Raw genomic sequence first — 15,085 nt, 5'->3', positions numbered from 1 at the left:
ACAAAAATCATATTCCGTTTATTTTCGTACTTGTGTTATCCTTTTCTTTTTTATATTATAGACGTGTGCCTTTGTGTTTAACTGTATAACGATCAATCAAATACAGCTTTTAATCTACTGGATATGTAGAAAAACAGCTGTGGTGGTGGAGGTGGGCCAGGGAGTTTTTAGCGTGGGGGGTGGTAAAGAAAAAGGTTGAGAACCATTGGCTTATAGGTTAACTGGTCTAATTTACCCCTTCAGGACTTGTGTGGGGTGGACTCCCTTTCACACGTGGTCTCCCAGCTGCAAGAGTTATATAATCCATGTGCTGTTAACACGTGGACAATAAAGATTCATCATTCCAAGAATTTCCTATTGGGAAATTAAACTTGGATTCTCAGTTAGCCTGTTTTGGAAGTTAAAACACGCTAGATCTCTTTCAACTAGGGCCTTTGAAGTCAGAGTCCAATTGGCTGACTACAATTTAGTTATTATGGGTCTGAATCTCATTTACATAGGTGCCTTTTTACACATCTCTGGCAGGGTAAAGGGGCTTTAAAGGCAGGTGTGAATGTAATTGACTTGTTGGTTAGCTCTGCGGTGAGCAGGTTTAATGGGCACCCTATTAAAATAACCTACAACTATGGGGGTTTTGCCTACATAAGGGGCTCCCAACATTTCTGACATGGGTGATGGAAATACTCTTTAAAAAAAAAAACCCTCATGCATGACAAGAATATGGAGGTGATGTAATATTGAGAGTAAATTTTACTTCTCAGGACACAGGACATCAACAATATTTGTGTGCATTATTTTTTACTAAAACGAGTAAGAGAAAATGCTGCCCGTTTTCCCTACAAATGGATGCATACCACGTGATGATCACACTCGTTAGCATGGATTGCTCATCCCCGAAAATAAGACGCCAAAGTATATTCTCATTCTCTGTGAAAACTCAGACGATAGAGGAGGAGCTGCCACTATATCTTGGGCCATCTATCAAGTGACAGCTACAGTAGTGCCCACATTTAGTACAGGTCTTTCCTCCAAGCTGGATCCGTGCCTTGTCACCGGTTAGAACAGAGGCCACAGACAAAATGGAAATGCACCAAGCCGCAAGTGGTTTACTTGAACGAGTTCTCAACTATGTAGCCAGGAAGAACAGACAAGTTCTCCCACGATACACAGCCAAATAATTCACAGAGCAGCTCAGCTGAGAACCGTGCAATGGGCCCCCAGAAATCTTAGAGCCCCACACTAGTAGAGCTGGGTAAATAGCTGATTTGAGTTGACTGGAAATTCCAGGGGGGAGGGGTCTTTTTGTTTTGAGTTTGATTTGAAATGAGTTTTTTGAAATTTTTGGTGAATAAAAAAAAACCACCTTGGGGATCCAATGAAATGTTTTGTTTTGATTTGGAGGGATTTTTTTTAACTTGAAACATTTTAAAAATAAAATTAAAAGGAAATTTCAAAACAAAGTCGTTTCAAATTGAAAAATCAAAATGCTTCTTTCAGAAAGTGTCAAAACAAACGGTTAGGTTTTCAGGAATTGGTTCAGGTTTTCCTGACTGAAACAATTCAGCAAAATCAACATACACTGGGGAAGTATTTCCATGTTGCTACATCCACATATTTTTTGCCAAAAACAGTTTCAATCAAAAAATTTCACCCAGCTCTACACACTAGTGAGTACAGCATCAGTGTGGACACAGCAGCTTGAGTGTAATTTTACAATGCAGCTGCTTCCCCTCGAACAAACAGAAGAGAAATAACTCCAAGGATCTGCACTCCAGTTAATTCTGCAGTGAAAGACATACCCTCGGGGGTAGATTTTCTACAGTCACCCAGTTTCCTCCCACTCTACTCACTCCAGAGGTCTCGAGTCACACTTGAGGTTTAGCATCACAGAAAAACAGTGAACTTGCTCCAGGGGCCCATGGCAAGGCAATGAGCTGTCCCGGCTAGAAGCAAAGGTTAAATGCAGAAGAACGGGGTGGTAACTGCAAATGAAAACATTTTTAATCCTCTTGATATGAAAGCAGATGTCTGTGAGTGAGGGTGGATCCCTATCCATGATGACAGAAGCTCTGACTCATACACCACCAGGCAGATTACTTTTGTATTTTTATTTAGAATTATGTTACATTTCTATTAGTTCTTCTATGGAGGGCGTTACAATGTGGATCAGTTGACAGCTCTGCCATTTCATTGTGGTTTTGAGCACATACAGAAGTTGCCTAGAGAAATGAAGGACTGACATCTTGCTCAGCTAACAGGCAGTTCTGGGATTTCATTTGGGGGAAAAGGACCAAATAGACAAATCAGTAGGTTCTCAATCCAAAACCTACTTACATCAATGGGAACACTCCCGTTGACTTCAGTGGGGTTTGAATCAGGCCTTAGAGAAGTAACATTTGAAATCCAGTTCACCCATGTGCCTCCCAAAAGGGATTGCTAGAAGTTCTGCACTTGATTTAATTATCTGGTGACTACATACAACTATAAACACTAATCACCAGTGCCATAGCATGAGGGGGAAACCAAGAAACACAGCAAAAAAGAGAAAAAGCACAGCAGAAGAAAAACATCTTCTACAATAGGAGAGGCCATGTAAACTAACACAGCACCATTGAAACAAGAGAGCTATACCAGTGAGGATCTGGGACCTGTACTGTGCATCTTTTGTTTCTCGTACTGCCATCCTAATCCATTTTAGAAAAATAATTAGCATTGTGGACAGGTGCCATCCCAGGGCACCTCCGCATGACCTAGGGGTGGCTCTGCAGACACCCTGCCTCGGTTTCCCTTTGAGTTCCCAGAAATAACCCACTCACAGCAAAAGTCTTTAGAACAGTGTTCCCCCTCTCCTGGGATCTAATTGATTCAGCATAGTTTAGCTCTTAAGCAAGCTCCCTTTCTATCAGGGTTTTTATAGCCTGCCTTCTGAGATTGAATGGTTCAAGTTCTGGTCTCCCAGCCCCCAAACTCACCCCTTTAGATGAGATTCTCACAACCCTCTTCCTAGGCTCTTAGCAGCTCTTGCTGGCCTGGGCTTGAAGCCTCATTTTGAGAGGCCCGCGGAGTCGTTCTACCACTCCCTTAATCTTCCCAGCTGGGTGTAATAACCCCAACCATCTGTCTGGACTGGCAGGAAGAGAGAGGAGGCTTGCCCCACCCAGACTCCAGGCTCCTGGGCCCTTAAAGGAACAGAAATCTGAGTTTTCCCCATACCTTCCCCCTACCAGACATTAACTGTTCCCCGGGAACCAACTTCCTTTATTCTAATGACCGCTGCATTTATTTCCCAGGACACAGGCAGCAGGGTGATTGGTCTCTCAAACTACCTCCTTTGGCCATAAAAGACCAGTGCCCCATTACAGGTATATGCTTCAGATGGAACAGTGGTGGCTGTGGTATAATTGTACCTACAATGGATACAGGTGTTTGAACTTGTCTGCGCCCCACTATTTTTGGGGATATGGAGAAGGAAAGCTTCAAGTCCTGCACATTCAGGGAGGTCAGACTGTTATTCCTTCTCACAATCTCTCTGTTGACTCTAGCATCCTCTGAGACATACGGGAGAACAGCAGATTCCTAACCTGGGAAATTTTCTGGGTTCATCTTTTTAAAAAGTTCATTCTTGTCTTCCTAGCAATCTGGATCCTTCCTTCGGTCACATTGTCACCTGTAGCACTGTAGCCCAGCATTATATTCAGCAGTAATGCAAGAAACCTACAGGCCTGTATCCTGTAAGACATTAGCTTCAGCAAGTTAGCATAAGGCTTGAGACCTATACACTTTAAACAGATAAACTTTGCATAGATAACCAGCTCAAGTATTTGGGGAGCGGAAAATAGAGTTTAAGGGGAAGTTCTGACCACAAAAAAATAATTCAACCACAGAAGTGTCCTGGCAACGGACTGATGTACATAACAGGTACATGAGATACGTTTAAGGATAGCCTGCTTGCTTGCCTATATATCTTTTCTTATACGTTTTTTATTTTCTTATGGGTTTGATTATTTTATTATAATAGGTTTATAGGTCTATATTAGAGTATATTTTGTTTGTAACACAAGGGACCTGGAAGCCACATCCTGTATGGTGAACTAAGGCAAAGTTAGCATACATATGTCTGGGACCTTTCACCCAGATAGATGGTGATGAGCTAAAGCATAAGGTCCATATATGGCTGCGACCTTTAACATAGAGGATGTGTTAAGCAGGTTGGCATAGGGGCTTTCCTAAGTTCCTGCCCTTTTAAACTTATCAGTACACCACAACTTGGAACTTGGAATGAACCGAAAAAAATGGTTAGGACAGAAATAACAAATGTGATCCTAACCACAAAAGGGCCATGGTAACGAATGCACATATATGATAATAAGTTGAGATCATTGATATACTAACCTATCGGAAAAAGACACTCCAACATTAGCAAGGTGAGGAAATACAAATAAGGAAGGGGGGAAAATCCCCTACTGAATATGCATCGAACACAACGGTGTCAGTGTAACATATTACAAAAGTGGCATCCCAGCCTAGGGGCGATAGGAGAGAGAGATGTAGTCCTTGGGAGCAGGGCTGGCTCTACTGTTTTTGCTGCCTGAGGCAGCACACCGAATTGCCACCGCCGATGGCGGGGGCAGTCCGTGTGCCGTTAGGGCAACACGCGTGTTTCGGCGGCGGCAGCAATTCGGCGGCACCTTCTATCTTCAGCCGGAAGACAGAAGCCACCGAGGGCAGCTGAACATAGAAGCTGCCGCCGAATTGCCGCCGTCGCGGAAACGCGCGTGCCACCCTAACGGCACACGGACTGCCCCCGCTGTCCGCGGCGGCAATTCGGCGCGCTGCTTGGAGCGGCAAAAACACACGGACTGCCGCCTCTTGCAGATTGCCGCCCCAAGCACCCGCTTGCAATGCTGGTGCCTGGAGCTGGCCCTGCCTGGGAGATGCCAGGATGATGGCCACTGGTGAGGATGAGGAAGGTGATGGTGATGAGGAAGATGATGGCTAACATTTCAGGTTGTTCTACAGGAGATGGTGTGAGTATCTGGATGTGCAAATGGACATTCTGTAGTATCTCTATCTACCATTACTGAGTTGGGGTGTTTGTGACTGTGCTAAATGTATGAATAAACTATATTTGTAAATATAAGAGTTCCTATAGTGTGAGTGTTGCAACTGTGCACATCAGGGTTCCCACCAATGTATTAATTTGAATAATACTGGGCCTGATCTTGGGGCAAGGGCCTGACAACCCTCAAAGTGATAACTGGGGATTCTTAAGTAACCGATATAATTAATACACAATCTAAAGATCGGGCAACAGCACTGCAATGTACTTGGCTAGGCATGAAGGTCACCTACTGACTTTGAAGGGACCTCAGAGAGTCAAATGCCAAGAAATGACTAAAAGAGAAGAATAATGAAAACGGGCACAGTCTAGAGGGGGAGAGTATGTGATGGGGTACATACGCTACACTGGTATAGAAATAGCTAATTGGAGCCAGAGAGCAATTAGCTGATCCGGTTGCACCAGAAAGAAGGGCCAGACCTAATTAAGGATCAGTCCCAGTAGAAGTAGGGTAACTAATAGAGGAAGGATTCCAGGACAGTAGAAGTCTTAGGGATTCTCTTCTGGGATAGGAGCCTCTGGTAAGGACCAGAGTGAAGAAAGCTCTTGTGATAGGCCTTGGTAAGAGACACCCCTGAGCCAGCCCAGGGCTGGGGCTTCAGAGACAGAGTATTGAACCGGTAGGGAGGAATCATCTATGAGGTGTCACTCTTCACAGTAGCGGGAAAGACCTCTGTGGAGACTGGGAATGGGAGAAGAGTTTGTGGAAGAGTGACCCCAGAAAGAGGCTTGGGAACAGGGCATAGAAACAGGCTGAGGTAAGAAGTAGTCTAGGGAAGCAGAAAGGGAGCTGAGGGTGCAGACCTTAGTTGCTTGTTACAGGGCCTGTAGACTGGAACCCAAAGTACAGGGAGGGCCTAAGTTTGTGAAAGTCCCCCTGATATACGAGGTGTATGGACTATTGAGCCCAGAGATGGGCTGAAGACCCCATTGGACCATAGTTTGTGGGACTCTGTTACCCCCGAAAGGGACTGAATGTGTCTTGGCTGGAGGGTCAAGTATTAAGAAGAGGCAGACGCTGGCAGGGCCACAGTGGCTGTCAGCAAGGGGTGGCAGCAGAGGAGAGCCTACTAAGCTATGCCCAGCCATGAGGGGGCGCATTGGCCGGTGAGTCACTCTTCTACAAGGGAAATGAAAAAAGGCATTTTAAATAACTTGTTTTTGCAGTGTGAGACTCTTTAGGGAACACGGTAGATGTGAGGGAGCGGTGTTAATCCTTGCAGAGTACATCATATTTGAATGTTGTTTGGCACCTTCTCCTCCAAATCTTTCCATACTCCCTGCCCCACAGAAAAAAGAGGGTCTGCAGATCCTGGGGGAAACTTCAGAGGCCCAGAACTATCTTTGTGGAGATTTTGTATCTCAGCACTGGTCCCAGGGCCTGACAGTCCCCTGGCAGTGTGATACCCTGGCTTACCCTGACAGTGTCCCAGTTCATTTGCGACCTACTGCACCTGTGACAAGTAAGGGCCAAAATAACTAATACGGGCCTGATCCAAAGGCCACTGAAATCAGTGGAAGTCTTTCCATTGACTTCAGGCTCTTGGTTGAGAAATCCCACGGCACTAAATGGTAGGTCTGAATGTAGACTGACTGAAAGAATGGACAAACTATGATTTTTGTATCTCTTTCCCCTATCCATCCTGTTTGGATTATAAGCTCTTCAGGACAGAGAATGCTATTACACTGGGCTTATATAATGCCTAGCACAATCTTGGTTGGGCCCATGTTATAGCAATGACTATGCTACAAAATCAGCAGTTCATTTCCACCATATTGCACTTCTGTCTGACATAATCACATTTCTGTTTTCTTCCCCAGATCACCAGCCTAAATTAGGTAGCGGGAGCGCATGACCTACCTATTTCACTTCCCTGTATAGATATTGAGACTATGTGCATCACAATGGTACCTAATCTTAGTCATCTCTTCCTATGGCAGATACTGATACTAGCCAAAATGAATCTAGAAAAGCGTTTCCTGTTTTGGAAATGCCCATTTATCTAAGGTCCAGCTGCTGTTAGAAAACATCTTTTTTTTTATATACCACTTAACGAAAACCTCTGTGATTGGTAGGAGGACACGGGCGCTGTAGAAATGAGAATCTTTAGAGGGGTCTGGTCAGTGAGGCTCGTTCAAATTTTTGCTTGTTTCAATTTTTCCTAGATAAATCTTTCATCTGCTGAGCAGATCTATCTTGGTAACCCCAAATGATTAATATTTTGCTGTTTTAAAGGACTTAGTGTTCTGTGCCTTGATCCTGCAGTGAGAGCAACATGAATAGACCCCTGCCCCCTCTGTACATTGCCTAGAACAAAAGGGCCCTGATTTTGCCTGAGGCCTCTAAACACTTCATTAATATACATATTAAATCATTATTAGATGAAAGTTACCTGACTGACAGCTCCAGAAACCAAAGTTCTCTGTACAGAACAGATACACCATAGCAGTGACAACGCAGATAGTTTTCCAGCACTGCCCTGCTTAATCTTGACCAGCAAGGACAATTTATCAGTGAGCTAGTCAAAAATTTTCCCTCAAAACCTAGGTTTCTGTCAGTTTTTTTTAACTAAATGACATTTTTCACACAGGGGATCTGCTTTCCTAAAAAAACAAAAATGTGTCAGTTTTAGTACAAAAAAGTGCTTGGTTTGGAGGCAGTTTTAAGCGAATTATTTGAAACATCACAAATAAAACGATGTATCATGTATTGCATCAATAAGTATTAACATCATGTTTATTTCAAAGCATCAATGACACATTTCATTTGGATTTTATTTGTACATGCTTCCATCAGAATCGCAATGTATCCACTGAGGTAATGCTATTTACAGGGTTAAAGTTAAAAAAGGAAAACACTGTTTGAGAACACTTGTAATATCATCATACACAAAGGTAACATTGATGCACCTGTGATGAACAGAAATTTTTTGGCATGTATTATTTCAACATGTGGGCAGCCGCATGGAATTACCAGTGATTAAAAGGATCTGAAAAAGTGGGGAGGTCTTATCTCCCCACATCTGCCTTCCCCCAGTAGTTCTGCCCATCCAGCCTCACCTCTGTTCCTCCTGCATCTCCTGGAATTCTTCACCCTGGTCTGGAGGAAAGGAGAGGGAGGTGCTGCAGTGAGAGCCTCTTGTATCCCTTCCCAGGCCTGGTGGTGTTGGGATGGGGAGGAGCTGCCCCATTGTTCACAGGAGGGGCGGGGGAAGGAAGGATCAGAGCTGCTCTGAGCTGCTGGAGTCTTTCCGCTCCCCTTGTGCATCCTGTGAGATTGGTACTGGGTTGCTAAGGGAAAGAGGAGAAGACTCTTGTCTGCTTTCTCTAGCTGCTCATATTAGCTGCTCTTCACCAAAGGTGGGCAAATGGGGAAAGCCGCCAACAAGAAGGATGTTCCTCAGGTGGTACTAAAAATCTGAGCATCTCAGCAAGCTGGCTGGCTTCTTAGCAATTGTATTTCCTGGGCCTGTAACATGTTTAAACCTGGTGCACTTTAAGCACTGGTAATTCCCATTAGCACTGAGAAGGTCTGTGCATACAACCCCAGCATAACAGGAATATAATAACACATACAAAGCACTTGCTGTGTTTAAAGCATTTCACACGTGTTAGCAAATCAGTCCTCGCAATGCCCACATGAGGTTACCAGATAAACACTATTATTCCCCATTTCCAGATGAGGAAACTGAAGATACTTGCCCAGTGCCACAGAGCAAATACATACAGAGCCCACATTAACATTTAGGATCTCCTGACTCTTCATTTAGATGTCATCATCTGTTTCTTTGCCATTCCTACTCACTTCAAGGCTTGATCCATAGCCCAATGAAATCTATGGGAGTCTTTCCACTGACTTCAATCGGCTTTGCATTGAGACCTGAATCAAGGAAACTGATTCATGGCAAAAAGCAAGTGAGGGCTCAATTCATCACTGGTGTAATTCCACTGAGATGAAACTGGCCTCAAGGTAAAATGAGGGGCAGTTAAAGCTAACCTTACATACACAGCAAATCAATGTTTTTGGTGGCTTTAACTGATTAGAATTTTTTACTCATAATCCTGTGAGACACACCAGAATACACAAAATTTATATAGTACTAAAAACTCAGGATTATGGATTAACCTTTCTGAATATGTGAGATTTTACACTGGCTTTATGATTTCACACCTATACTTTCTCGTTTCCCATTCATTTTGGGTGAATAGAGTGAACATGGAAACACCTGGATACCCTCCCCCATAAAATGAATGGGGAAAGACTGAGGATTATAAACATTTTGAAAATGACACAAAGCAAAGCTAATAATCTCAGAATCTTAAAGTTTGTTGGTGTGACTGTTCATACAGGCCCTGACCAGCACAGCATTTAAACACATGCATAACTTTAATTTTAGTCCTATTGTTGGGATTACAAAGATGCTTAAAGTTACTCACGTGCTTAAATACTTGACTAGATTGCTGTCATAACAAAGAAATGGTATGAATTTTCTGCAGGTCATCCCAACAAACCAGGGATGAGTACCCTGCTTCTTTCAACTACTGTCCAGAGAAATGGAAGCATATACAAACTATTCAAAACATTTACAGCTGCTAGAAGCTACATTTTCCTGTTTTCTTGATTTGTACAATGGATAACTGGAGAAGAAAAACAGCAGGAAAGGGTTTTCCTCCACACACTAAAAAGAACAGGATGTAGCTGTGAGGCTCACAGCTAACTCTTTTGTGTTAAGTTCACATTTCTGGCCAATGTGGCCTCAAGTATACAAGAAAAGCTGCAAGAATATAAAGGTGGTGGGTATTTCAGGAAAAATATGTACCCTTATAACCAGATCCATATTCCTCTTGAGCACCTTTTGTACTCTGTATAGGCATGGTGCTGCTCCATTGAAGTAAATGGCAAAACTGGAAAACAGGCATGGTTTGGGTTCTGATATTACTGTATTTTGACAAAGGGGATTATTTTCTATCCTAAGTGACAATAGATGGGCAACTCCTCCTCAAATACCTTTTCCTAACTTCTTGATCTTGCATCCTCTTATGCTTTCTCACCTGGACACCATCAAATTAGGCCTGAATAAAGACTGGGAGTGGATGGGTCACTACAAAAACTAATTTTCCCCTGCTGATACTCACACCTTCTTGTCAACTGTTGAGAATAGCCCACTTCCACCTTAATTCAATTGGCTCATTAGCACTGACCCCCCTCCCCACTTGGTAAGGCAACTCCCATCTTTTCATGTGCTGTGCATTTATACCTGCCTACTGTATTTTCCACTCCATCCATCCGATGAAGTAGGTTTTAGCCCACGAAAGCTTATGCCCAAATAAATTTGTTAGTCTTTAAGGTGCCACAAAGACTCCTCGTTTTTTCTGCTGATGCAGACTAACACGGGTACCACTCTGAAACCTGTCACGTACACAAGTGTTTGCAAGATCAGGGCCATGATTATTCTGATTGTAAAGATGTTTAACTTTTTGAAAGTTCCAATGAGCTCTTCGGTGTGATTGCTTTTATTTTTCAAAAGCAACATATCACGCCGGGCCTAATCCTTGTCCTATTAAAATCAGTGGGAGTTTTGATACTGATTTCAGTGGGAACAGTATGGGGATCTTGATCTAAGTGGCAGACTGGCTGTTCCGCTGACACTTAGACAATGCCAAACCCCAGGTTCGAATGTGGAAACAAAAGTTAAGTCACATAATGAAAGCATCGTTTTACATCATATGGGAAATATTCTCTGCTGCACACAATTACCCTTAGTTTAGTGTTCCCTCTCTCCAGAGAACCCTGATGCTACCGTAATCCCTGCAAGCGGGTTACCCTCTCTGCAGACTCCTGCCTTTACCTGTAGTCATTGTCTACTGCTTTTTTCTCTGCCTGCTCAAGCACCCAGCAGTAGTTGTCTGTGGCACTCCTGGCTTTCTTCTTTTCCTCCTTGGCTTTCCTCTTCCTATAGATGAGCAAGCCCAGGGCAAAAGCCATCAGCAGCAGGATAACCACCACGCTACCCAGGATATAGTACAGGAGCAGTTTGGGGCCATCGGTGGCCTGGTCAGCGTCGGGTTCCATCATGGGTTCCCCAGGCCCTGCCGCGCTGCTGACGGCAGCTGGCTGGAGGGTGCTGGGCTCTGCTCCGCCTGCCTGGGCTCGGAGGGTTGGATCAGAGCGCGGGGCTGGGCTCTCGGTAGCAGGGTGGGTGCCCGGCGGGTGTCCACCCCCAGCCGCCGGCTCCTCTTCTCCTGGGGGGCGCAGGGACGGGGCCGCGCTGCCGGGGGTGGTGGGGCTGGAGCCCGAGAGGCAGGAGACGCCGTTGGGGGCCAGCGCCCAGCCCGGCGGGCAGAGGCACTGGTAGCTGCCGGGCTGGTTGACGCAGCGCTCCTGGCAGGGCTCCCCCAGGCACTCGTCCACGTCCCGGCAGCTGGCCCCGTCGCTGTCCCGCTGGTAGCCCGGCCGGCAGGCGCAGAGGAAGGAGCCCGGCGTGTTGGTGCAGAGCTGGGCGCAGGGCGCGCCCTGGGCGCACTCATCCACGTCCCGGCACCGGCGGCCGCCGGGCCCCGCGGGCTCGTAGCCCGGCGGGCAGGTGCAGGCGAAGCTCCCCGCCGTGTTGACGCAGCCGCCCTGGCAGGGCTCCCCCAAGCACTCGTCCACGTCCGCGCAGCTCACCTGGTCCCCGGCCAGCTCGTAGCCCGCGGGGCAGCGGCACTCGAAGCCCCCCGGCCGGCCCCGGCACTCGGCCGGCCCCCGGCACGGCTGGGCGCCGCAGTAGTCCACGGGCGAGCAGGACAGCAGGTCCCCGCCCAGCAGGTAGCCCGCGCGGCAGGCGCAGCGGAAAGAGCCGCCCGCCAGCTCCAGGCACTGGTGCTGGCAGCCCCCGTTGCTGTAGGCGCAGCCGTAGCGGGGCGAGGCGCACAGGGGGCCCGGGCTGCTCCACTCGAACCCGCCGCCCGCCTGCGCCCTGCACACCAGGAAGGGTCCCGGCGCCTGGCCTTGGCACGACACAGCGGCCTGGGAGCCGAAGGGCACGGCCGCCAGGGAGGCGCTGTCCAAGCCGAAGGGGGTGGTGTAGGTGACGCTGCCGGGCCCGGCCAGCGCCAGCTGGCGGCACATGCCCTGGAAGCTGAACTTGCAGAGGTAGCCCTGGGGCCTGGCGGAGGAGACGTTGCAGGGCCCGTCGGCCCAGCCCAGCCACGAAGAGCCGGGGGCGGTGGGGTTCCAGTGCAGGCTCACGCAGCGCCGGCCCGTGCAAGTCTCTCGGGGCTCCCGGAGCCAGCTGGCGTAGTCGGTCTCCTCCCCTCCGGAGGCCCAGCTGAAGCCCTTGAGGCGCTGGTGCTGCTGGTAACACTTGCCCTTCTCCCGATGGAGCCCGATCCAAAGCCTCACCTGCCCCTCTGGCCCGGCCTCCCTTCTGGGCAGCTTGGCTAGCAGATCCTGGACATGCAAGGCCTCTTCCTGGCTCTTCATGGTCACCAGGTTGCCTCCGTTGCTCTTGCACTTCTCCTGGGCGTCCATCCAATTATGCTTGCCCCAGTGGATGGTGTAGCAGGCGGTCTGGGCGCACAGGGCCTCTGCCTCCTCACTCGCCCACGAGGGCACCCCCCAAAGTAACACCTGGCCTAGGTAGAAAAGGGCAATTCCCATGCTTGCTTTGGTCTGGTCTGGCAGAGAGCGGCAGGATCGGTGCTGTTGCTGTCCCAGGCACCAGATGCACAGATGGGACCTGCAGGGGACACACATCAGATATTAGAACAAAAGAGCTGAAGCTGTTTGCCTTTCAGATCCCTGTGGCCCAAGGAGCTGCCCTGCATGCATCCTGTGCTGTTGTGACTCTTATTTATCACCGGAGACTAGAATTTCCTGTATTTTAGTTACTGGTGGCTTCATCCTCGTGGTTTGTGGATAACAATCAAGATATTCAACTGCTTTTCTTCACCTTCCTTTAAGCGAAGTGGTTTTATGCAAGTTTAAAAAAAGATTTACCATTAAAGGGCTTTCTTTATTTTGGCCCAGTGCTCCCCTCCCCTTGTATGAGAAACTTGCTGGAATGCTGCTTTCTTGTTTTATTTTTAAAGGACTTAAACTACTTACGCGTCAGTGACTTTTTGTAACCCCCAATAGGGAGTTCTAGTTTTCCAGTATCTATTGGAGAGAAGAAAAAAAGGCATGGAATCTCTGATTATGATCCTAAGCATAGTTAACATTTCATCTTCTAGAAGAAATGGAATACTTGGTGCATATATGTCATCCACACAATTAATTTCAAGCACTTTTTCCCCCTTCATTCTTGCACTTTAAATAGATGGAAAAGTCCTTAAATAGGGATTGGGTCGTGAGAATGTCTGAGCTCCATGCACTAAGCCAAGTTGTTTAAGGACACCAATCCAACTCAGTCTACAGTGGGGAGTTTTCTAAATGCAGCCCACTTAGTCAGTAATCCGTTGTCCAGAACCAGTCACTTCAAACAGAAAAGCACTGAACTGCAGCTGCTTACTCCGGGGACTTTCGAGCACCAGCCCAATGATAGTCCAAGTTAATGGTTTTGGAGAATTTACAGAAGATCAGTGATCAGTTGTATCATTAATTCAGTTGCAGCTTGATCCAAATCCAGTGAAATCAATAGGAACCTTAAAGAAAGGGCAAAGTAGTTACTGTGATAAATTTTACTGGATGAACAAATGCATTAAAAATGCACAAGCCTTCAGGCCCCAAAAGTCCCTTTTTCTGGGGCTAGCAACTTTTACACAAAGCACAATTGATACTGAGTTGATTGACCTCTTTGTAATAAAGTAGAAATACTTCATTTGAGAATCAGAAAGTGTTTTACTGATGTTAATTAAAACTCACGTTTACTGAGGTGTAATTATTTACAACTATTATTTTGCAGATGGGGATTTGCATGAGATGCAGAGAGGTTAAAGGTCAGATTTTCTTTATACAATGAGGTCCTAGATCCATGCACATTTTCTGCCTGTGCATTCATGTGCTTGCTTTTGAGTGCACACTTACTGCAATTGTGTGCATAAACTGAATAGATGAAATGAAGGCATCTAAATATATATTTATGTGTCCAAATGTCTGATGCGGATGTCCAGTAAGGCCTGTATGTGCAAACATAGGTGCACTAATGAATATGTAAGTATGCCCATGGATCTGGGAATTCACTTTGGTGTATATGTCCCGCTCTTTAGGTGCAAGTTGCACTTCAGTGCAAACCCACTGTGCACAGTTTGTGGAGCCCATACAGAGTCCAGGATAGTGCCAGGATTATGGACCGTGAAGGCAAATGGAATGGACTCAAGGAAGGGAGAGAGATAAAAGACAGGATGCTTCTTTTCTTCCTACTTCTTGCCTTTGAGACATTTAGGTGAAAACAGTTAACTTGGTCAAGGTAGGCAGAGTCATTTCAGTTGTCACAAGACAATGTACTGTACAGACGGTTCATTTGTACAGTCATCCGAGTAACTGTGGCAATGTTAAAGGATGAAAAACGGTAACCAAGCGAGAGACTAGAGAGCAGATTCTAGAGAATGAGCCCAGGTGGGACATCTTGGCACAAGGGTCAACCATTGCCAGAGATACAGAAAGAACAGGTTGATAGGCAGGGCCGTCCCTAGGGGAGTGCGGGGCCCAGGACAAATCAGCCTTCCCACTAGTCTCCTCACCATCCATCCAGCGCGCCCTCCCCATCCGCCCGACCACTGCTCTCCTCCTTGCCGTCCACCCACCTGCCTGCCTCCTCACCCCCCTCCTGCCTGCCTACCTGATGCTCGCCGCCCCGTTCGCCTCTTCAGACCACTTGCCCTCCCACCTTCTCACCTGAATATCGGGACAAATGGCGTCCCGGTCGTACATCAGTCGGGACGCGGAACAAAGGATCAAATATCGGGACAGTGCCGATTTTATCAAGGTGCGGGCCCCCCAAAGTGTGGAGCCCAGGGTGGTCTCCCCAATTTGACCTACCCAAG

General features: G+C 46.8%; 1 protein-coding gene across 1 annotated transcript; it reads right to left on the bottom strand.

The window, feature by feature from the left end:
• Window positions 1-7,838: 7,838 nt before the first annotated feature.
• CD93 (CD93 molecule) lies at window positions 7,839-14,588 on the bottom strand. The gene has a single exon (XM_005287498.4). It carries the CDS (start codon window positions 12,855-12,857, stop codon window positions 10,965-10,967), a length of 1,893 nt encoding a protein of 630 aa, XP_005287555.2. The 5' UTR covers window positions 12,858-14,588; the 3' UTR covers window positions 7,839-10,964.
• Between the last annotated feature and the right edge of the window lie 497 nt (window positions 14,589-15,085).

Source organism: Chrysemys picta, chromosome 3, assembly GCF_011386835.1.
Source record: "Chrysemys picta bellii isolate R12L10 chromosome 3, ASM1138683v2, whole genome shotgun sequence".
NCBI classification, from domain to species: Eukaryota; Metazoa; Chordata; order Testudines; family Emydidae; genus Chrysemys; species Chrysemys picta.
This window is presented reverse-complemented; position numbering and strand designations above follow the sequence as displayed.